Consider the following 25,255-nt stretch of genomic DNA (forward strand, 5'->3'; position numbering starts at 1 on the left):
AATCCGAAGCACGTTCTTTGAGCTACACGCTCTGCCTTTACGACACGTTGATTATCGAGGAATATGGCTCCCTGCTGCAGGACCGTTGACGTGACGCATGCACCACGGAGGGCAGGAGTAAAGTTCTTTCTTTAACGACTCTCTCCAGAGAGTAAATAGGCGGTTCTTCACAGAGCTGCGAGAACATTAATACAAACTCTTCGCAACACGATTGCAGGCAAGCCAATCTCTGCATGTACTCCGTAACGCATGAAACCATTAAGCGGACACGCACCCTCCTTCCCGCTGCACCCCTTCCACCAGTCCGGTTACGTGATTCAGATCGGCCGAGTCACAGTGACGCGGACAATTGGACAAGGACACACACTAGAGCTGTATACAAAGCGTGACGTAACACGGAGGGAAAGTTTACCACCGTGAACGACTCTCTCGATGCTTTTTTTTTTCTCCACAACTTCTGCCGACGGCTTCAGTCACGTTCGGGATTGGGAAGCACCAAGAGTACCACCCACAAGCACCACTTGCAAGGTTTGTTCTGTTGGTGCGCGCAGTGGTTCAGACGTGAGTCAGACGAGCATGGCAGTGGCGTTGTGTTTACAGTCGCGAGTGCCTCGCTGTGGCTTGTAAAGGAGTGTGTCGAATTGGTTGTTCTGTACCAGTCATGTTTTCCCCACTTGTTGCATTCTCGCATGTGGATGGATCACCGTGGTGTACCCGCGTCTTCACGACGGTCGACGTGGGAACCGTGTAGTGCTGTTCCACAGCATGTGTCAGTGCGAAGTGTCAGTGTGGTTTTCAAGTTCTTAATGTCGACTCGATGTCGCATCAGATTGTTCTGAGGTGAGTGTGAGAAATTATTTTCTTTCTTGTTGGGGAAGGCCGGAAGATAGAGTGTCCTCAATCTCTCTGTCTCACTATTCTCCCTTCTTCCTCTCCATGGGCGGAGTTTGAGCTTTTGCTTGGGGGGGGGGGGGGGGCAGACTCTGGGAGAAGCATATGATGTACCTGAGGGTGTTGAATATCCCCCAGCTTATAATAGGTCCGGAGACGTTCCTCCGGAAATTAAAGAACAACAACTTAAAAACACTGAGTTCTAGGCCTTTTAGATTTGAAAATGTTAAATTTCCTCGCTTAAGTAAACAAATATTAATTAGTATATTGCTTGTCAGTTTTAAAAGAAGCAAAACAGTACGATTATTGCATTTCATTAATTTTTTATTGATACAATACTCGTATTACTTTAAAAAAGTTACGGTACAATAGTAAGCTTCAGAAATTTTAGAAAAATTAAATTGAAAAGTTATTTTGATGCCTCAGAAGTAACTGTTGACTCAACACAAAGTAATTTTACGTTTTTCTTTCTTCAAACTGTATACATCAATCAAATCGCCTAAGACCCGCTATTGCGGCGCAATTACCGCATATGCCATCATGCCAAACGTCAAGATTTCCGATATGGCTTCATAACAAAAATGTAGTAACCGAACTTAATCATGTGTTATGAGAGAGGGGACAGGTGGATAGGGTTCCGAGAGAGAGAGAACGAGAGAAAGAAAAATGGGAGAGAGAGAAGTTATAAAGTGTTTGGAAAGAAAGAAGAAAAATCTCTCTCGGGGGGGAAAGGAGGTGAAGATTGGGTGGTAGGGAGGAGAAAAGGAAGATGTCCTCTCCTTCCCATTTTGGCCCACCGAGAGACAGAGAGGAAAGAGGGCAGGAGAAATTGGGTTGGATTACTCTCCCCACAATCTCTCTCTCTTCCTCTCCACCCTTTTTCTTTCAGGGGAGTGTGAGGGTAGGGCCCAGGAAGAAAGGGATGGAGAGAGAGCGTGGGGGGGGGGGGGCGGCGAGGGTGATATTTTTCTTTCTTTCTCTATATCTCATTGGTAAAAATCTACTATTCCCCGGACACCTATAATTTCTTCGTTTTGTCAATTTTTGACATTTGTACTTACCTATCTGCTTTGCGGAAAATTCTTTAGGGTGTATTCACGTTTTTTTTAATGAAAGTAATTGCAATTTTTCACATTACAAGTAGTCTTTTCGCCTGCCTGAGACACAATATGGCGCGTACACCTTTCTACATAATCGCGCGTCGTGCTTGTGTTTTGTCGATTTTCATTCGTTATGCAGTGTTTCAGCCTTCGGAACCCAAGAAATACCCGTGAACAAAGCTCATCTGATCATTTTTTAAAAAAAAAACTATTTCGCATTGTTTTACGAAGAAAATTGTAATGTTTCGTGGCGCTATCCGAGAATGGTTTTTGGGGCTATCCGTCCCGGAATCGGTGGGAAATTTAAACTAAAAATTATTTTTGTTTGATATTTTTTAGTACAAATTTCCCACCGATTCCGGGCTCCGGCCCTGGGGTAATTGACCTACCGCTACCGCGGCCCCGCCTCCGCTCCGACTCCTCGTCTTTCTCTATAGGGTCCCTGTTAAAGGCATATTAGAAATTGGCCGGAGTCACCTGCCCCCAAATGAGCCCCAAACTTTTAAATTTGGAGATTCCAGGATACGGAAAACTTACCTGAATTTCACCACGCATCCACGACACGTCATATTAGGCATATACCCACAGAGAAGGGAGAGATAGGGGAACAGGGAAGAAGTATCTCGTCCTGGGAAGAAGAAGAAGAAATGAAACAAAGAGAAGAAGGCGGAAAGAGAAGAGATGGAAGGGAGCTGATGGGGATTCTCTCTCTCCCTTGTAGTTCATTTTCTTCTTCTTTCAATCTTCTCTTTTCTGCTCCATTCTCCTTTCTTCTTCCTCTGCTTCTTCTTCTTTCCCAGGAGAAGAGAGTGTAATAGAGAGAGAGAGAGAGAGACTCTCTCTCTCTCCCTTTCTCTCATTCGATGCCCCTCTCCAGTATTCTCTTCTCCCTTCCTGTGGAGGAAGAAGAAAGATGTAACCCCCTTCCCTCCCTTACATCTCTTGTTCTCTCTCTCTTTCTTTATCTCTTCCTTATTTCTTTACAACCATACCATTCTACCAGTGGCGTATACTGAGACCAGGATCTGGGCTATCTCACTATGTCACGTGGTCCTAGGCTATGAATAGAAATACATTTACTAACTCCTAAGAAATCAGGTTGCCAACTCATAACAAATCAGGTTGCCAACTCATAAGAAATCAGGTTGCCAACTCATAACAAATCACGTTACCAACTCATAGAAAATCAGGTTGCCAACTCATAACAAATCACGTTACCAACTCATAGGAAATCAGGTTGCCAACTCATAACAAATCACGTTACCAACTCCTAAGAAATCAGGTTGCCAACTCCAGAATCAGCATCATCATGTCACTGATATGAATAATATTATTTACAATTTCTGATCGATTTTTCTCCTGTATTTTATTCTCTAGACTTCAGGCTTTGCAGATAGCCTAACAAGCTTAGAATATACGCTCCTGCATTCTACACTATCCTGGGAAAGGAAGAGAAATGAGAAGTGGAAGCAAGGATAAAACCTTTGTCTTCTCCTCCTTTCCCTCAAATTGTCTCTCTCTCTTCCGAGAGAGAGGGAAGAAGAAGAGCTAAAGAGAAAGAGTAAGAAAAGAGAAAGAGCAATAGAGAGAAAGAAGAAAATACAAATAGGAAGGAGATGCGGGGGGGGGGGATCTCCCATCTTCGCAAAAGTGGCACCAAAGCGAAGTAAAATAAAGCATATCAATCAATCAAATGATCAGTCATGCTCATCGGTACGATTGGCCAAAAATGACAAAAAGAAGCCGACGCTAAATAACAAAAGTACATATACGATAAGCGACATGCAAACTCCAAATCAATGGGTTCGAGTTCGATATATAGTGGTTCGGATCGCACTTTAAGCTGTAGGCCGAGTCCCGATTTGCCTACTGAGCATAAAGTGCATTTAAAATAAACTTGGATGGTACATTTCTACTTTCGTTATCTTACGTCGTATTTCATCCACAATCGCGACGGGTCTGAGCAGTGGCGGCCATTACGGGGGACAGTTGCTCCCCCACTTTTCGCCACTTTTGTCCCCGCGCTATGCTAAACCTTACCTACAAAGGGAAAATTCGGAACGACCGAAGAAGACCGTACCCCTCTCCGATTTTCTTCATACTTGGCATACTCACTAATTGAGGCCTCCTAATCTCGTTGATCTGCAAAAATGCAACCCCGGGTGTACTAACTACAAAACCATCAAAGACAAGTTGGAGTTGTGGGCCCCCCCCCGATGGCGCAGTGGTCGCCTTGTAATCAAGGGGTCTCGTTTCGATACCCAGTGGAGGCCCAAGTGGTTCGGATCAAACTGTAGGTCCAGTCCCGATTAGCCTTACTGTGCATAAAGTGGACTTAACACAACAAACCCACTCAAGTCAACTCAACAAGTTGGAGTTGCCATCATGCGATATACGTACTAATAATGTATTTGTGAGATTTTATGTTGCTGTACAGCCACACTTTTTAGTTAATCCTGACAATGAATGATGATATGACTTTGTTATGTTGCGTCACTTTTCCGCAACTTTTGGCTAATCGCGACGATGATGATGATGTGAAATTGATGAAGGGACACTCGCGAAGCCAAAGTAGCCGTCCTCCGTGACGAGGTGGTTAACACCAGGGGTCCCGGGCAAGGACGTATTTAGGGGGGGGGGTCCGGCCCCCCAAAAGACTTAAATAATGAAAATATACTTTTTTTTGCATTAGTTACATAATCGATGGTTATTTATTACAGCCGAACTTATTGGAATGCGAGAAATTGGGATCATACGGCTTTGAAGGACAGTTTCATAGATTTATGCACACAATATCCTATGATCATATGCATGAAATATTATATTTTCCTCAATTGAATCTAACTCCTTTCCTTGGTATTCGATACATATTCAATTCTTTATCTATTTGACATTAATTTCCTTTGCCAGGGCAGTTGTTTTTATACAGATTTTGGCGATCTTAACTACACGTAAGCTACGTAATGAATACGTACTATTATACTTCTATTCTTTTACCATAGTTTTACGTATTCATGTATTAACAATACAATATTAATTAATTTACATATTAAATTAATTTTATTTTAATTCAACTAATATAACATTATTATTATTGAGCACTTGGTCGGACCCCCTCTGAAGTGTATTTCTAGATACGTGCCTTGCCCCGGGATCCAATCCCGCACGGGTCATTCATTTGTGTTCTTTGTGAGTGTCCATTCTTCAGTTTCATCATATCATCACTCATCCTCATCTTCGCGATTAGCCAAACGTGGCAGAAATGCGAAGTAAAATAAACTCACTCGATCAACAAAGGAAAAGTGAAGTAAATCTATGGTAGATATTCTGGCATCATGAAAATCCTGTGTGATGGTAGTTTTATATACAGGAAGTATTGACATAACCGATGAAATCTTACTATTGGAAAAACCCTTCATTGAAAGTAAATCTTGGAGAGTTTTTGGAAGAATATTATTGGTTTATGTGTGCGAATTTTTGATTACGAAAAGTTGATTTGAAGTCACCATTTCGTGAATTTCGATTGCGATATTTCTTGATTGATGTATGCCTAGTGGTTCACGTACGTTAAACCAAGTCAATCTAGGGCCTCCCACATGGCGCAGTGGTAGCGTCTTCGCCGTGAATCCAGTGTGACAAATCCTTGCACGATTTTCTGAGACAGTACTGTTCGCTTCATTATGCAACCATTAGTTGGCAACACTGGCATCGAATGCTGACGATTCCCTGCTTGAGAACTATAAACTGAAAAACAATCATGAGGGGAGCACATCAAATCACATGATTACCGTTAGAGAAGTTCCTAGCGAGAAAGAAAGAGGGGCGGGTTGTGAAACTGTCACAGAGGATGTCGTATGCATGACGTCATATCCGCTTTCTGACCAGGAAGTATGTATGCAAAGACGTTGCAGCTTCGAAAAGACAGCAGGAATCCGAAGATAAGTAAATATAGCCTGACGGCGCATACGACAAATATGTTCTTGTTGTTTTTGTTATTAATTTAATTTTCTAATTTGGCATATTAACGTCATGCATTTCTATCTTACGTTTAAGCACTTGTACACTCATCTGAATTAGTACACTTTGGCGGATTTAGAGGGAAGGGCATGGGCAGTGGCGCAACCACAGAGGGGGCATTGCCCCCCCCCCCCAACCTTCGACGGAAGTCATTTCTAGGGGGGCAAGAGGGGGGGCGGCTAAGGGCACCTGGAGGGGGGCACAGAGGTTTTCAAATTTTATGCAAATAAAAGTACATTTCGTAAAATTTTCTTGCTCGCTTAGCTCCCAATACCCACTTTTCTCAGTTTGTCAAGTTCAAACCCGTTGCTAGGGGTCGGCGGGAGTCAGCAATGGGCGCTGAGCGATGTATGTAAATGAAAAAAAAGTTGTAAAAGAGAGAATGCCATTGCGTCCAGTGAAATTATTTGTGCCCTATTAAATCTTTTCAATTGCAAGAATTGGATCTAAAAATGTTGTTGCTCGCTGCGATCGCAATATATATTTGTTTTCTATAATGTAATGTATTTAAATAATATGCGTTGTATATATGTATTGGATATACTTGGAATACGTACACAATTTAGTGTCAGCATGTTGCATATGCATTTTCTTATTTTACATGTATGTCGCTCCATGTTGCATATGGGTAAAACATATGTTGCAAATGAAAGTTATACATGTTATATGTACAAAGAGAATTCTCTTTGGAATGCATTTATCATTCATTTTCTGCCATTCAAGAATACAGTTTGTGTGCTTGTTTTCCATTATTAGCTAATGTGAATTTGACGGTGTTGAAAAAATATTTCAAATCGTTTGTTCCAAACAAATGCTTTAGCACCGACTTCTTGCGTAATTTATGAGGATAATAACGTCTTTGATACTACTAGGCTTCTACTACAAACACTAGTAGTAATAATAATGCCATTATCATTGTTATTATTATTATTATTGGTACGTTTATCCCGGTACTTCCCCTCCAGACAAAAATTCGTCATTGCGCCTCTGGGCATGATGGCATGTGTCCCACCCAAAATGGATGAATACGTATTATACATATATTACAAGGATTAAATATGTTTGAGCAGTGGTAAAATAATAAAACAAAGTCTAGCAAAAATACATTACATCGAGAATAGATTTAAAAGACACGGAAATCGAATCCAGAGCTTGTTGGTTAAAATAACGTTAACAGGTGGACACAAAGCGAGAACATTCTAGGCAGTGATGTGCCGTAGACTATAAGTTTACGTCTACATGCGTTGTCTACACGTAATCTAAGATTACATTGGGTTGTAGTTTACATATACTACGTAGACAATCTAAATTGCATTAAAATTAATTTTCAAGGCTTTCATGAAAGGAAAGTGACATTTTCAAGTATATTGGTTCCTAACGAACTGAAAGGATTTACAACAAAATTTCTCTTCTCTTATCAACTATGGAAGGAGATAAGTAGTATGCAAAAAAGACAGCAGATGGCAGTCGTGAGGCAAGAGTGGTACTTTTTCCCATAAAACACTAGAATGTTTCCTATATTAGGTTTCTTCCTAAGCCGCGCGTCAGGCTAAGTTTGCAGCAGGTTTTATGTATCAATCCGCGCGAGAACTGAGCTCAGAATCTTCCGTGCCAGTCTTTCCTAAACCGCCGAGCTGCTTACATCGCAGACACTAAGAATATCCACAGTATTGCCAACCGCACAACACATCAAAACCCGCATGCATGTCAAGTGGAATGTATTTTTGCTTATCTTTGCCTCTTGAAACATAAAATTTTAAAAGAATTTTCTGAGCATAGATTATTTAATAAATGTATCATTACTTAATATAAATGCGAAATAACTTCTAAACATGTGAGCATGTGTGTATATTTCGAGCACGCAAAACGAAAAATAAACGGAGATAAAAGTAAACAACAATAGGCCCCTCTTGAATTTAATGACAAATTATTGTTTTTGGTTTAGAAAGAAATACATTTATGAAAAACTTGGTTGCTTCTTTCGCAATACATCCGTTCCTGTAAGACACACGCAATTCAAGTTATACATACCACCAAAAAAGCATGATTTGTTATTGGTGATATATGCAATCAGGTGCATTGTCTGTCGCTGTTACTCTGGTTTCAATTTATGAACCACTTCACTAAACCAGGATTCAAATCTTGGTCTGTCCATTTCTTGCTGATAATCACCCTTCCCTTTCTTTGCGCGGAACAGTAAATATACGCCTTCAACAAAGCTTTCATTGCCGCCAGTGGGTGAAACAATAAGCCTCCCCCTTACCCTCATCGTCGGTTTCTTCAGCCCTGGCGGTGGTTTTGCATGGTGGTATCCTTCCATGTTTTATTCCCCCTTCCCCACTCACCGAGTTGCAGGACGTCTCGTCCAAATAATAAACATGTTTCATCTCACTGCAATATCTTTTAATACCGCGGAGATTCTTTTGTCGTCAAACAACAAACAATCGTTTCCTCTTGCTAAACTCAAACCGCAAATCATTCAAGACCCGTGATACAATTCGTGCGCACATTCACCTCACGCCCTGTTTTACTTTGATCTTGTTGCCGCAATTAGGATTATGCATTTAAAACAACTTGCTTGACTTAGAAGAGCATTTCCCTTCTGATGAAGCCCAAAATAACATTCTGGTAAAACCGCGCGCTGAACACGAGATTCAGCCATTCTCGCCGCTCTACAATAAATAAAATAGGGTTAAAATAGTGGGATGTGCAACACTGGTATCACCGATTCCACGCGTTCTGCAACGCATTCAGTCTCGCTCGACTCGCTCTAAAGTTTCAGTGTCTCTTCCACGCAATACACATTGCAGTTGGCGAATCTGCGGTTCTAAGTTCGTCTGCACAGTGATTGCAACCAATTAAGTCCATACCTGCTAATGGATGTATTATTTTGTCTGTATATTACAAATTAAATAACTGTTTTCTTGCAAGTAAGCAGTTGTGTCGGAATAGAACCCGTCACAGTGGAACTATATTCTTGCGCGCACGTTTGGATCTACATATGCGAAAACCTGCTGCAAGGTTGACTTGACGCTTGGCTTAGGTGAGAAATTGTTCGAATTTGGAAGAAAGAGTATGAAAAGTTCTCTTCACATCAGCGACTGATACGCAGTACAATTTTCTTTTAATTTCACGGCGCCCTTTGCTAAGTCATCACCTTTCGCCATGTTGTTTACATAGATTACGTAATCTAGGTGTATAAAATTGTCTACGTGTAGAATGTAGACTATCGTTGTTTACGCGTAGACGCACATCACTGATTCTAGGTCATATGTTTCCCATGTTGGTGACTGTTTTACCCGAAGAAGGGAATTCTCAAGCCTGTCTCTTTCTTTGCGTAATTATTGTTAATACAAATAACGTGCAACGACTTCTATTTCTCAAAAATCTAATAATGCATAAGTGTCTGCAATTATGGGGTGCAAGGGGTCAGTTGCTCCACACCATGGACTATTAATGGTAAGCTTTGTCTACCGAGGCAAAGTAAACTGTTCTTGCCCCTCCCCAGTTTTGGCCACCGAATCGTCGCCACTGGGTATCATCTTGTGATCAATCTGGGTTCGTTTACTGTTGCTGGTGGTGTTATATTGCACAGTGGTTCGCATTCAAAGTGGACCACTTTGAAGGTCGTCCCGGTTACTGACCACAAATTTGACCTAAAGCGAGCCTTTGTAATTGTCTTGATAGAAAGACCACTACATATGCTGACCAAGGCAGTCTATATTTCAGTTAAATAAAAAACACTTAACGTTACGTTTCAACCCTCTTATCAGGGTCTTTCGTATGTGAAAATTATTTTAGTTAGGTTTCAAGTCTGAAAAAGATCGTGATAAGAGGGATGAAACGTAACTTTAAGTGTTTTTTTAAACTGAAATATGGACTGCCTTGGTCAGTATATGTAGTATTTTTTCTGTCGTGGAAAGAAGGCTTAATCGTGCTACCATTGTATTGATGTGAATACAGTAAACCCTCGTTAACATGAACAAAATGTTGGTCCCGGCAGGGATGTATTATATCTTATAGAAAGTTTTATCGGTTAAAGAGAATTTCGGTTACCACGAATTACGAACTGTTTTTAGTCCGTTGCGTCATTAGATCTAATTTAACACGAACTTTCAAAGTTTTTCATAACTTTTTTCTGTTGTTTCTCTGTCGTCCCTCTGCTAGGTATGTAAGAAATCGCTCAACAATCTCTATCATCTTGTCAACAATTAACTTATACTGTATTGTAACCAACAGATTCAGATCAACAATGTGTTCAAATGTGTTTTTCTATTCTTTAAAACATAGCCAGTACGAGTAACATCAAGATTAAAACTTGGGTGCAATTGCTCGACATTCGCGTCAACAATGAGCTTATATGTATTGAACCAACAAATTCAGTTGTGTGTTCAGATGTGTTTTTCTATTCTTTAAGACGTAGCCAGTACGAGTAACATCAAGTACCTTTGGATCAAGGCATTATTGCTTTTATGAAGAGTGCTGTACTAGTGTTTTTTAATACGTATTGTAAATGTTTAATGTGTAGAAAGAACTGTATTGCAACAATAAAATTTGAGTCCCCGGTTAGCACGATTTTTTTTAACACGAACTCTTGATTTTTCGGTGCCTTGGGATTCGTGTTAACGAGGGTTTACTGTATTACATGTACACACACACACACACACACACACACACACACACACACACACACACACACACACACACGAAACGTAGAAGCTTTTTTAAATGTGTCGTACAAATCTGCACATTATATTTCCAGTGTTACATCTCATCATATTATGCTTGCAACGTTTTCTGTGCCCTTTCCAGAAAAAAAAAACCCCTAGATCTTCCTTTGCTCGGACGATATGCTTTTTTATACAGCGTAAAAGATATAATTTAAAATACAATGCCATAGAGCCATAATTTATATTCATTCCTTCAATCTTATTTTTCATTGTAATAAAAAAAAGTGAAAAATAAGTGTATCAATCTACACTGTACAAAAAAGCACCGTATTAAGTCAATTCATTGACCCTATACAAGGACTCCAATTCGTAGGATGCATCAAAAGTCAACAAGTTATTATCTTCCAGTTTCTTTTTATCTTTATGGAGGCAATCATTACATTTCGTCTATTTTTACTCCAGATAAGTTTGACTGAAGTGCTTGTCTGCGCCCTCTCGGTAATCACACAGTTGCAGATAAAAAGTTAACACACTGCTCTGGGAAATGTTGCAGCTGGTTGTGGCAAATATCACAACTATTATGAACTCGTCTTATATGTGTGGATGCTTGATTGTGTATACACAAAGCTCTTTTTATGATTATTGAAAACAATATGCTGTTGACTATCAAGGGGAATTCGCAAGAAGATAGGTTATATACAGGGTGTACCATAAGTAATAGCGCAAACTGACACAGTTGAAAGTACACAATAATAGAAGCAAAAAAGTCTCAGTAAACATGGGTCCGCAAACGAGCCGTTTTCGAGATATTTGCGAATGTGTGGTTACAAGCCGCCACTGACTTCATTGTTTGTAAACGTCGTCCTAGTTGGTAAAATGCTAATAATGTGTGCGAATGTGGTTAGAAGCCGTCATTGATTGCATTTTGTAAACGCCGAGTGTTTTACTCCTTGCGCGTGCCGAGGTTTGCTCTTTGTTTATAAAACAGAACATTTCCGAGAGGTGGCGTTGGAATCAAACATGATGGATACAATCAGTAGAGAGAATTGTACATGCTTTTGACCAATTCCGAAATGAACCGGGGTTGTTCGCAATGCGGAATCGCGTACAGTACACTTTGAACACCTCCTTTAACGGGTACGAGTGTACAGTAATTGTAACACACTAACGTTTGTTAAAGTAAGCAGAATGTTCAATAAAAGCAATGAGATCTCCAATGACTTTTCTTAATGTACTAGGGTGTATCAAAAAGTAAGGTGAATTTTCGATTTATTGAAAAACGTGCATACAAAAAAATATGAAATTGTAGTATGTTTGACACATGGTATCGCACTAAAATTCGACATAGGAACCACTGCCTTCGTGGGCATATCGTGTGAGGTGGGTCAGGGAAATGCCCATTCGGTGGTGTTTTTGGTCCTCACTCAGATTCTTGGGCAACCAGCGCGCACTCACTTTCCTGAAGCCAAGTTGGTCATGGACAATACTCCTCACTGAACCATATGAGATGTTCAATGCATCAGCAAAGCCATGCAACCTGACTCTTCTGTCTTCACGAATCATCGCATCCACGTCACACACATTCCTGTCGGTGATGGACGTTGCTGGTCTGCCACTTGTGTCATCATCTGTTACACTACTCCTACCACTTGCAAATGAGTTACACAACACATACACTTGTTTCTGCGACATAATACTCTCTCTATACACCTCCAACAATTCTCGATGAATTTCAAATAGTTTCTTTCACTTGGCCCATAAAAAACTAATAACACTGCGCACCTCCTCCTTGGAGTAATGTTCAAGTCGTTGCGCCATCTTTGAATTGCTCTAGGTACCAGACGGGTTGACGTAGAAGACTGTAATTGCTGCCAGACTTGCATCACCTTGGTATCTGACACATACAAAAAAATTAATTAGCTACACAAAAAACTCTGGGTTTTACAGACAAATTCACCTTACTTTTTGATATAACCTTGTATTATTAGCATTTTACCAACTAGGACGACGTTTACAAACAATGAAGTCAGTGGCTGCTTGTAACCATACATTCGCACTTATCTCGAAAACGGCTCGTTTGCGGACCCATGTTTGCCGAGACTTTTTTGCTTCTGTTATCGTGTACTTTCAATTGCGTCAGTTTGCGCTATTACTTATGATACACCCTGTATCTTGACCTTGAATTAAACTGGCAGGGTGGATGGAGACCGACCCCAAGTACCAATAAGAGGCAAGGAACCTCGGTCCGAATAAAAGTCACAAGCCAAAACTAGTTGGTTCCTGCCAGTGGTGTATACCGAGTCCAAGATCTGGACCATGCCACGTGGTCCTAGGCTATGAATAGAAATGTTTACCAACTCCTAAGAAATCATGTTGCCAACTCATAGGAAATCAAGTTGCCAACTCATAAGAAATCAGGTTGCCAACTCATAGGAAATCAGGTTGCCAACTCATAGGAAATCAGGTTGCCAACTCATAGGAAATCAGGTTGCCAACTCATAGGAAATCAGGTTGCCAACTCATAGGAAATCAGATTGCCAACTCATAGGAAATCAGATTGCCAACTCATAGGAAATCAGGTTGCCAACTCACAGGAAATCAAGTTGCCAACTCCAGAATCGCTATCATTATTTCACTGATATGAATAATTTTTTTTACAATTTCTGATCGATTTTCCTCCTGTATTTTATTCTCTAGACTTCAGGCTTCGCAGATAGCCGAGCTAGCCTACAATATACGCTCCTGGTCCCTGCCTACGGGGCAAAAAACTAATCTAGCTATCGTTTTGCATGATAATTTTCAAATCTTCTCTCTCATCTGGGCATTGATTGAGTAACATAACCGGGCACATCTGGTACTGGCCTCTAACACGATCAATGTTGCCAGTACACCTCATAATTTCGAAAAAAAAAACATACTTTTTTTTTACGAATATGCCATAATCAACCCCATAAAATCGTCTGTAATGCATAAAGTGGGTAACAATTCATCGTTCTTTCTCAATTCGATAAATACCCACATCGATACACATCGGAAATTTTTGGAAGCAACTCCACACCTGTCTTTTTATCCATGTTTGTTTTTTCTTCATACAAAACTTTTTTTTTTTACAGCTTAGTAACGTTTTCTCTATACTGAACGTTCATATATAGAATGATTTTCTTGTTTAGTGTTTAAAAAATATCCACATAGACAAAGTTAATACTTGGGTAAGTTTGTCGCTATTGCTTTTTTGTACAAATGCAGGGTGTCTACGAGTCAAGAAATTATGCTTGTAGTCAAGAATGTTTGCTATTTTCTACAGTATAGTGAATTTACATTGTTAAATATCTGTTCTGGGATTTCATATAATCGAATAGTTGGAATCTAAAAATGTATTTAGTTGTGGTTAACATTTGTTCACTTTCTTTCCTAAGAATTACATTCTTGTATGCGCGAAATTTTGTGAAGAAAAATACGAAAATGTGGCCATTTCCTATCCAGGCTGAAGTCTGAAGCATTAATTTTTACAGTTAAAGCAAGTCTAAATCTCTTGTTAAATTACAACTTCAGTTTTCATGTTAACCGACCTTGTGGTAAGGGTTTTTCATTGACTAATATATATATATATATATTATATTATATTATTATTATTATATTATATATTATCTTAATTTCCAACTATACCCAAGTACGGGGCGATTAAATAAATGTTAAGAAGAAATGTCAAGAAAAAGTCAATAATTTTGGATTTGTTATTTTTGATATAGAGCGTCTCAACCTTAAAAGTCAGTATGGGTTTAATGGAGCGCGGCGTTGCCAGATCAACAAACGGAGTCGCATCGAGTCGCTGTTAATCGATAATGATTGCGACAAATTTACTTCCTTAATATCGCATAGGAAATCATCAAAATCTATGTATTTGATGCATTTTGGAAAAAAACAACAACACGATAGTTACCTCAAGATTTGCATGTAAATGTTTATATTTCGACGTAACTATTTACCATTTTACATTTGCATTATATGTGTAATACACGACGCAAGTATTGTTACTTCTTTCGTTGAATGCTGTATCCTTTGCATAAAGAGAATTAAATAAATGCAAAAACACACATTAAGATACATTTTTTTACGGAAAATAAAGCACACTGCACTTCCAACGAACCGGGGCACCTGCCTTCAACTGAATTGTAATCTTGGTGGCGCGCAATGAATTTGATACGCGAGACAGCCCGCATAAACAAACTACGATTGCGGAATAAATAACGGTGCTGTGGAGTAACAATGCATTCTAAAAATAACTTCAAACAATGGTCAACACTTTTCTCGCTTGGCCTGCATGTGTATCGCGACAAACCGAAAAGTTTCTCGCTAACCAACTTTTTCGTGTTACGGTCTGATGATTTATACAAAATATCCAATGTGTATATATATAACTCTCCTCTTAGCAAATTAATTCACTCAGGCGAAGAATATCATATCTACAAACATCATAGATCCCGTAGAAAATAAAACTGGCGAAGTTGTTCAAGCGGTTTGATATTTATGGCTTTTAAAGTATTTACTAGAAAAAAAATTAAGTGTTTTGCAAAATTGCATAATTATGAAAAATTCAGATCATATGAATTTATGACAGGTTATATAATGCCGTCAGTAAATAAGAACATAAAAAACTACAGGATAATGATTTCACTGTTTGAAATTTTTGACTTTTACATTTTGTAAATTTTGTAACATCTGACGACGCAGCGGTGGTAGAGAAGGACAGAGCTATTGGCAAAACTCATGTATTAGAGAGGGAAGTACTCCATTTACTTCCATACTTTTAAGGTTGAGACACTCTATAGACATCCTTAAATGTTCCATACGTTCAAAATTTCTGTTGCATGACATTTCGAACACTCTGTATGTACCGATGGTGTTATCATTTTCGAATATAATTTTGAGGAAAGTAATTACTGATAAAAAAACAGCCGGGCAAAAGTGAGAGTGTGTGAGATTCGAAGCGGGACTTTCATATTTACGACCGCCGGGAGGGCGATCAGCTGACTCGCTCCGTTACTTGCCCTCTCGCGGCAATTGTGTGCAACGAGAGGCTACCTCACGTATACAACAAATATCATCAGGGTAGGATCTCTCGAGACTAATAACCAAGCAACAGGAACAAAAGTTAAAACCGTTCCTCTCTCTCTGAAATTATAAGCTCCGTACGCTTTTCTCACCCCACCTCTCCTTGTGTGCAGTAAGTCATAACACATATATCTACCCAGCGTGCCAACCTTGATTTCTTGGAGCCAAACTTAGACCCGTTTCTGAGATAATGGCTACCAAATTTTCTTTACACTACCTTCAATACTTTTGTTACCCTGATATAGCCATGTAATATCTCACGTGATAGAGCTTTTCAAGACCTTTCTAGCGCCGTCTGAAATATTTCAATTTTAAGTTACCAAGATGTTCAAAATAACGGTCAAAATCTCGCTCATTTAATTTCGGAAATACAAGAGATATGTAGCTGTGCATATTTTCACACCTGAGTATGCAAAATTTCAAAAGAACCAGTCTGCCGCTGTGGCGGAGTGATCAGCACTACGACGCCAGGGGTTCCGGGTTCGAATCCCGGCCTGGGCATGAATGTTTGTGAGTGTCCATTCATCAGTTTCATCATTTCATCACTCATCCCCATCTTCGCAAATTAGCCAAAAGTGGCACAAAAAGCGAAATGAAATAAATCAACCACACTATTAAAAAAATCAGGTTGAAAAGTGCCTCTTCATTGATTGATTTTACATGGAATTGCTATATGGCGACATATTTTTTTTATTTTTATAGAAAGAGTTAAAACTTTTAGCTGCATTAGAGTCCATTGTCTCACACCATGCTTTGACAAGTCATTTAATTACCATTTTGGGGGCTAGTTTTAGTCACTTTTTAATACTCCCCTTTGGCAACACTGAAATCCTCACTCCCTTGTTCTCAGTAACTGTTAAGCTTTGCTCCAGTGCGTGTAGTTAATTCGTGTGATTTCCTTTGCGATAAATGCGTCGGTCGCTAGTTCACTGAGCCTTGATGTCCCTCCTATGAGAGGCAAATACAGGTTGAATTACGGAAGCGTAGTCAGGTCTTTTATGAGGATGAGAAGTGATCCATGGATTTAGCATATCTTGGGTCATTTCATGCTGTGTTTTTATGAAAATCATCTACTAATACAGGGTGGTCCATAAGTCACGAAATGATTTCAAGAGTTTATAACTTTTGCATGTATTGTTCGAATATATTGACGGGTTGTTCTATGCACATTACATAGAGGAGGTTTCTTTACACTTATGGGTGAAAAGTAATTTCACTTAAATGTCTACAATTATTAACAGAGACATTATTAAATCATGGAAACACTTCATGACTTATGGCGCACCCTGTATTAGTGAACTGCTCCTGCTCTCCCTACTTATTTAAGTGAATTATCAGTGAATACTTTTTCCACTAATATTTGATGAACATTAATCAATAGCTCTTTATGTGTATTAGATAAACACTCGAGTTGACGGTTTTTCTGTAGCTATACTGATTTTAGATAAACATTAAATAAACAGTTCAACTATTTTTCTGCACAAGATGAACATACTCTCACAGTCGACTGTTTTTTTTTCAGTAATATTGTATTAACAGCTAGTCAACTGGTTTTGCAGTAATACTACATGTACTATATGAAGAATTAGTTAGTTGCTTTTTCTAGTAATTATGAACTATTATTCAGTTGCTTTTTCTAGCAATATTATATGAACAATGAGTCTGTTGTTTTTGTAGCAATATTACCTATATGAACAATTAGTCGGTTTCCTTTTTCTAGCAATATTACCTATATGAACAATAGTTGGTTGCTTTTTCTAGCAATATTATATGAACTATGAGTCTGTTGTTTTTGTAGCAATATTACCTATATGAACAATTAGTCGGTTTGCTTTTTCTAGCAATATTACCTATATGAACAATAGTTGGTTGCTTTTTCTAGCAATATTACCTATATGAACAATTAGTCGGTTGCTTTTCTAGCAATATTACCTATATGAACAATAGTTGGTTGCTTTTTCTAGTAATATTACCTATATGAACAATTAGTCGGTTGCTTTTTCTAGCAATACTATATGAGCAATTAGTCGGTTGCTTTTTCTAGCAATATTATATGAAGAATTAGTCGATTGCTTTTTCTAGCAATATTATATGAACAATTAGTCCTTTGCATTTTCTAGCAATATTATATGAACAATTAGTCGGTTGCTTTTTCTAGCAATATTACCTATATGAACAATTAGTAGGTTGTTTTTTCTAGTAATATTATATGAAGAATTAGTCGGTTGCTATTTCTAGTAATATTATAAGAACAATTAGTCGACTGCTTTTAGTATCAATGTTAGACGAAGAACAAGGCTTTCTCTGCGTTTTCTTTGTTCCCACTGAAAGAAGAACCCGGTAACACCTGTTTTAATCACGTCACTAAGATAGATACAAATGAATGGTAATTATAAATGTTTTGAGACATTATAAGCTCGTTCATAATTGATCAAGGTAATGGGTTTTCTGTGATTGAATTAAAAATATATAGAAGCAGGATGAAAAGCAACGGCAAAGTTAAGGGAGAAGAAAAATAACAGAGTAGAAGGAGGAGGACGAGAAAGGTAACAATGAAATGAAACTTGGACCTCTCAGTATGAGGAACGTAAGGAAATTTCATCCAACTCAACATACGTAATGAATCCAGAATGCAAGCTGAGTGGTAGCCATGTGGAAATCTTACCCCAGGCATCCGTACATATCAGTAGCATCACGGTAGACCCTGCCAGAAGAAATATGGTGCAGTAGAAACGAATCCGCTAATTTGACTCTCCATAATACCAGAAGCTTTTGGGCAAAGAATGCTCTCTTCCCAGACGGGCTGGTGGTAACACGGGGTCGTGTGCAGCGATTGTGTTCCAGGCTGGATGGTAATGAGAGTCGCGGGCTCTCAACAAGGTTGCATTAGCACACAGAGGGGTCCGCTATTATTCAGAAGGAACACGGTTCATTGTTGCTTATGCAAATGAAATTTTAAGTTAGACGAGCGAGGTGTTCGCGTTATGAGTTAGGGAACCTGTTGTTGGGTCTCTTACCTTGTGCGCCCTCTTCCCTTTGAGGGTGTTTCAGAGGATAACAGGAAGACTCTGAAATTTCAGTTTCAGAGTCCCAAGTTTCCGGCTGTGTTGCACGCTCGGAAGCGAGAGATTGAATTTTCGTTCAGGATTTGGAAATGAATTATCCCTGTATTTTTTTAAATATTTTTCGTCGTTTTTCTTCCTCTTTTGGCTAATCACGCCGATTGGGGAGACATTGATCAAAGAACATTTATAAAGGAACAGCCGGGGGCATAATTTGCTTCTAGACATTGATTCACCAACCGGCGAGAAAACAACCAAGTCCTGGACTGGGAGTATCAATAGGGTGGTGGAATTTGATTGGTAGGGCGGCCTCTTGCGTAAAATATCATCCGCCCCTACAAAGAAGTTAGAATTGCATTAGGATAGAGGTTAGACTGGAGTAAAATAACCTCAGTTAGAAATAGCTAAGGGGATGGGAGGAACTAATTGACGTAGTCCTGATATTAATAAGCTAACTTGTATTCATAGAGAAGCTATTGGTTTAGAAGAGTTGAATTAAAACTGTAAATTGTTATCATCATCCAATCAATTATACATAGTATGTTTCTCATGTCTCTTAAAACTCAAGAAATCTGATTAAAAATATGTAGAATAACATCAACTTTCTAGTTTTTCGTGATGCTTCTAACTTACAAACACAATGATCTTGTGTCGCCATCTATGATCAAAAAAATAGAAGCTTTGCAGCGTCAAAGAATCATCTAAAATTTCGAGATAATAGCATACATAAAACTAGGTTGTTCTTGTAGCAAGAGTCCATCTTTTCGGCGCCCTTTCGGCAACAGGGCGTCATATTAAAAGGGCGCGCTGGGATTTTCAATCAGTATTGTCAAGACACTTCTTAACTGTCCTGACTATCCACCATGTTTTCGAATTTCATTTCAAACGTAGCCAACCAATTATGATAATCGACTCGGAAAGTAAGATTCACACGAAAACTTTTCAGGTGACAATTTCTCGATCTTGACAAATGTATGTTTGAACTGGCAATGGGAAATATTATTCACAGTCCATGTTGAAAGTATCCAAGCAGACAAACTGCACATGCTAACGAGTGGGCTGAACCTCGGGAAGTTCTTCTCGACCACTGATTGGCTGTTTTCTTGCCGGTTGCTGAATCAATATCTAGAAGCAAATTATGCCACCCGGGGCCTCCCCGATGGCGTAGTGGTAACGTCGCTGCCTTGTAATCGAGCGGGTCCCGGGTTCGATACCCGGTGGAGGCACATAGGCGTTCGGATCCCACTTGAAACTCTAGGTCTGTTCCCAATTAGTGCCGCGGTAGCTCAGTATGTCTGCTTCCGTGACACGAATCTCGGTTCGGAAGTCTTGTTTATTATTAGGGAGCGGAAGTTGATGAAATGTCATCTTTTTCTCTGACATCTCGGACATAATGCCCATTAAATATACACAATATTACACTTCGTCTAGAACCCAAAAAAGGTAATTTTAAAGTGCAATTTTTTGCATTTTTTTTGCCAATTTTCGGGTTTTAGGTCATTTTCCCCGATTTTCGGTATTTTCTCGACATTTTTCGCTATATTTGGTGTATTGTTTCGTCATATTTTATCACTTGTTTCATTTTGGTAATATTCTTGAGTCTTTTCACCAAGATGAACATGGGCCTATATATATATCTCGCAGGATTGCAATTTACAATCACAGATGCGGAAAATTAATGCATTTTACACCATTTCATTCAGTGTATACTACCTTTTTCATTAAATTGTTTAAAAATTATTAAATTATTCGGTTGTTTCCATTGGAAATCCTCGTTGCATGTTTTGATTGAATGTTCATGTGGTATCATTTGGTGCCTTTTTTAAAAAAAAAACAAACAAAAAAAACAAGATTTCATTTCGTTTAATTTCCTTTTCATTTCAATTTTTAACATGAAATTTTTTCCCCATTTTTTAGGTCATATACCTATATTTTTTAGGTCATCAACTTCCGCTGCCTATTTATTATTGACTGCCATGAATGAAAAAAAAATCGTCATTTGAGATTAATGTATTGAGTGTGATGTGTGTGGAAGGCTGCAGCTTAGAAGTCTTCCTTGAAAAAGAGAGAAAAGAAGTTGCTAGAGCACCTGGCTACCACGCGGAAGATCCGGGTTCGAATTCCGGGACAGATGATCTGGGCAGGAATTTTTCCAGTAATTTCCCTGTTTTTGCACTGCTCTGAGGCCCACCTAGCCTCGTAATAATGGGTACCTGGGGGCAACCCTGGGGGGTAAAGGCGGGCGGCCATGATGCTGATTACATCATCCCAAGTATGGCCGAAATCAAGAATATAAGGAGCTCTATACCTGAACATCACCCAATGTGCTTTCAGGGCATGTGTGTACAGTCAACGGTAAAGATAATGGTAGACAAATTGTCCACCGCTATTTTCATTACTTTTTTATTCTACATCCTGTTGTTTTAAGGAATGAAACTATGTTGGTTCGAAACAGGCATTGTTGTTTGCTTATTGAAGTCAGGCATTGTTCTCTGCTTATTGACGTCTTTATTTCAATTTATTGTTATCACATTGTGTAATTCAGACTGAACGAAAATGGTGGTGGACAATTCGCCTACTGTTTCTTTCGCCGTTGGGTGTACCAGTCCCGATTATCCTTTCTGTGCATAAGTTCTACTTAAAAACATAACTCAAATAAACATACAAGGAACACCCAGAGGCTTATGGAGAATTTTCCATTTGGACGGTCTATAAGGGTGAAGTTAGCCCTAAAATTACCACAAAATGGACTTTTGTGGGTGAAAAAAATGTAGGGTTTATAGAGGTGTGTGTGGATAAACCGGCGGGAATGCTGACGAAAAGAATAGTTTAAATTTTCACCACCAGGTTCAAATGTGGCGTTTAAAATTAAATTTTTGCTTCCTCGGAGCTCTCAAACCATCGGATTGCGCTGAAACTTGGTATAGATGCTATGGAGATCATGGGGGCGAGAGCTGATGAAAAAGTTCAAATTTTCACCACCAGGTTCAAATGTGGCGCTGTAAACTAGTAATTTGAGTTCGGCAGTGTTCAAAATGCCCTGTCAATGTGAATGATCCTTTCGAAGCATTGGACAGGAAGCGTTTAGCGTGATGTTTGTTGTACATCAGATTTCAACGCTACATTTCCACCTGGTGGTGAAAATTCGACCTTTTTTTCCACCAGCATTCGCCTCCCCATGGTCTTCATAGCCTCTCTTACCAAGTGTAAGCGTAATATGTTGCTTCTAACGGGCTCCGAGTAGGGGAAACAATTCTGAGCGCCACATTTCCACCTGGTGGTGAAAAGTTTATTTTTTCGTCAGCATTCGATTCCCCATGGTCTTCATAGCCTCTATACCAAGTTTCAAAGCAATATGTTGCTTCTAACGGGCTTCGAGTAGGGGAAACAATACTGAGCGCCACATTTCCACCTGGTGGTGAAACTTTTAACTTTTTTCGTCAGCATTCGTTTCCCCATGGTCTCCATAGCATCTATCCAAAGTTTCAAAGCAATATGTTGCTTCTAACGGCCTTTGAGTAGGGGAAACTTTTCTGAGCGCCACATTTCCACCTGGTGGTGAAAAGTTTAATTTTATTTTCGTCCGCATTCGCTTCCCCATGGTCTTCATAGCCTCTATACCAAGTTTCAAAGCAATATGTCGCTTCTAACGGGCTCCGAGTAGGGGAAACAATTCTGAGCACCACATTTCCACCTGGTGGTGAAAATTTGAACTTTTTTTCGTCAGCATTCGTTTCCCCATGGTCTCCATAGCCTCTATACCAAGTTTCAAAGCAATATGTTGCTTCTAACGATCTGAGAGTAGGGGAAACAATTCTGAGCGCCACATTTCAACCTTGTGGTGAACATTTTAACTTTTTCTTCGTCAGCATGCGCCTCCCCATGGTCTTCATAGCCTCTGTACAAAGTTTCAAAGCAATATGTTGCTTCTAACGGGCTGCGAGTAGGGGAAACAATTCTGAGCACCACATTTCCACCTGGTGGTGAAAAGTTTATTTTTTTTTCGTCAGCATTCGCTTCCCCATGGTCTTCATAGCCTCTATACCAAGTTTCAAAGCAATATGTTGCTTCTAACGGGCTCCGAGTAGGGGAAACAATTCTGAGCGCCACATTTCCACCTGGTGGTGAAAAGTTTAATTTTTTTCGTCAGCATTCGCTTCCCCATGGTCTTCATAGCTTCTATACCAAGTTTCAAAGCAATATGTTGCTTCTAACGGGCTCCGAGTAGGGGAAACTATTCTGAGCGCCACATTTCCACCTGGTGGTGAAATTTTTTTTTTCGTCCGCATTCGCTTCCCCATGGTCTTCATAGCCTCAATACCAAGTTTCAAAGCAATATGTTGCTTCTAACGGGCTCCGAGTAGGGGAAACAATTCTGAGCGCCACATTTCCACCTGGTGGTGAAAATTTTAACTTTTTTTCGTCAGCATTCGCCTCCCCATGGTCTTCATAGCCTCTCTTACCAAGTGTCAGCGCAATCCGTTGCCTCGAACTGGCTCCAGAAGTTCGTAATATTGGCCATTTGTGGATATGACGTGATCAGCACAGCGTTCCAGCCGCCTGGAGAAAAATCGTACCCGAAATCACAACACACCTTGAGAATCGAACCTGGGGTTTCCCTCGTGCCAGACACAGACTGGAGCATCGCAGTTCTCTATGACGTAAAGTAAAGACACTAATACAAGTAACAATAATTTCAGAGCTACCGCTATCAACACAGGAACACAGTGTGATCCCAACCCGCCCTGGCAATGTTAAAAGAAAACCTCGTCTTGCTTCCTCTTAGTGCAGGCGATTAGGAGGGTCGGATTGAAGACTTTTTTTTCGTTTCTTTTCTTTTTGTAACAAGTCACGGCTGGTCCGGGAGGGGTGAGAGAGTGTGTCAAGGAACCACTTCTAAGGATCAACAGAGGGATGGAGTATTAGTTCCGAGTGTGTGTGTGTGTGGGAGTGTTACATGTTTTCACCTCTCCGGAGGGATTAGTCAGTGCGTTTCCATATGTGGGAAGTGTTGCTTGTGTGAGCCTGGCAGGAATTGGACAATGGCAGTCTCGTATGTCTTGAAGGTATGCCTTTTTATGTATGTGAAGTTACTTATAAGGTACCTCTGCTTGGATTATTTCAGTCTCTCTCAACCAGGGTTACGCACATCTTGGAATGTTACTTGTTACCCCCCCCCCCCTTGTTCATATAAATTTATCAAAGTTTTAACAAATTCACATCTCTTTTTTCTGTCTGTACTCGTCCCTGTACCCCTATTTTTAAGGTATGATTTTACCAGAAAACGCCATAATTTCGTTAATAATTCGAATACTCACTAATTATTGAGTCCTGATGACGTATCTGCAGTTAAGATTTGGTGCTCACGTGTACAAATTGTAAAATAACGTGTAGAAGTTGTAAAATAACCTTGTCAATTACCACAATGACTCTCGATACACAAACAGCGATTGGGAACCATGTTTTCTGATATGAACAATGGACGTTCGCAATTCGTTACGCTGTCTACAGCGTTGCCGCACGCGAATTTTCTTTTCCCAGTCAACTTGTGAATGCGGTTTCATTTCTTGCTCTCTAATTGGCTGTTGGAAAGTTACGGTGCTGTGATTGTGAGACTGTCTTATTTCCTATTTTTAGCGCAAATTTGCTGCTTCCTAATCTAATCTAACCTTACCTTACTTAACTTAACCTAACCTAACCTACAGCGCGAACAAGACATTCTCACAATAACAGCACCGTAACTTTCCAACAGCCAATCAGAGAGCAAGAAATGAAACCGCATTCACAAGTTGACTGGAAAACGTCATTATAATACTCTGTAGGACTTGTGTTGTGTTGTAATTGTCCCTTCATTCTTTTCATCTTATCATCCTCATCTTTGCGGTTAGGAAAAAGTGGCAGAAAAGCGAAGTAAAATAAACCAAACAAATCAATACTGCTATGTAGAAGAAGGGGAAAGGTGTGACAATACAAGACGACGTGTTAGTAAGTAAAACGTTTTGCACTAGACAATAACAGTACATTAGTGCAAGGCTGATTCTGGGAATAAATTCGATGGTTGCCCAATTATAGGAAAACATTGTATTCCGTTAATTATGTTCTTAACTGCAAATGATTGTTTGTGTTGCGGTGGGGCTGCTAAGCTCAACCCTGTTCTTTAGACTTCCATTCTTGTATGTAACTTGTTATTGTCTGTTATTTTATTTAGGTAAAGCTGCCCCATGCAAATCGTGATTAATATATCTGCTTCTTTAACTTTTTGATTAGATCAATGCGCGCAATTACGAAGAGAACAAACTTTTGATTATACAACAATCAATGCACTCAATAACGAAAATAACCAAACTTTTGATTAATCTACAATCAACGCACGCAATTACGTAAACAAAAACATTTTGATTAG

At 39.5% G+C, this 25,255-nt stretch overlaps 1 protein-coding gene across 1 annotated transcript in view; it reads left to right on the forward strand.

The window, feature by feature from the left end:
• The first annotated feature begins 472 nt into the window (after positions 1-472).
• LOC145996346 (uncharacterized) overlaps positions 473-25,255 on the forward strand; it is a 117,529-nt gene continuing 92,746 nt past the window's right edge. Inside the window, exon 1 of the mRNA XM_083132777.1 lies at positions 473-840. Coding sequence (XP_082988903.1) covers positions 818-840 — 23 coding nt within the window. The 5' untranslated portion in view covers positions 473-817. The remainder of the gene's footprint in view (positions 841-25,255) is intronic.

This window comes from Lepisma saccharinum, chromosome 12 (genome assembly GCF_977018435.1).
Source record: "Lepisma saccharinum chromosome 12, izLepSacc3.1, whole genome shotgun sequence".
Classification (NCBI taxonomy): Eukaryota; Metazoa; Arthropoda; class Insecta; order Zygentoma; family Lepismatidae; genus Lepisma; species Lepisma saccharinum.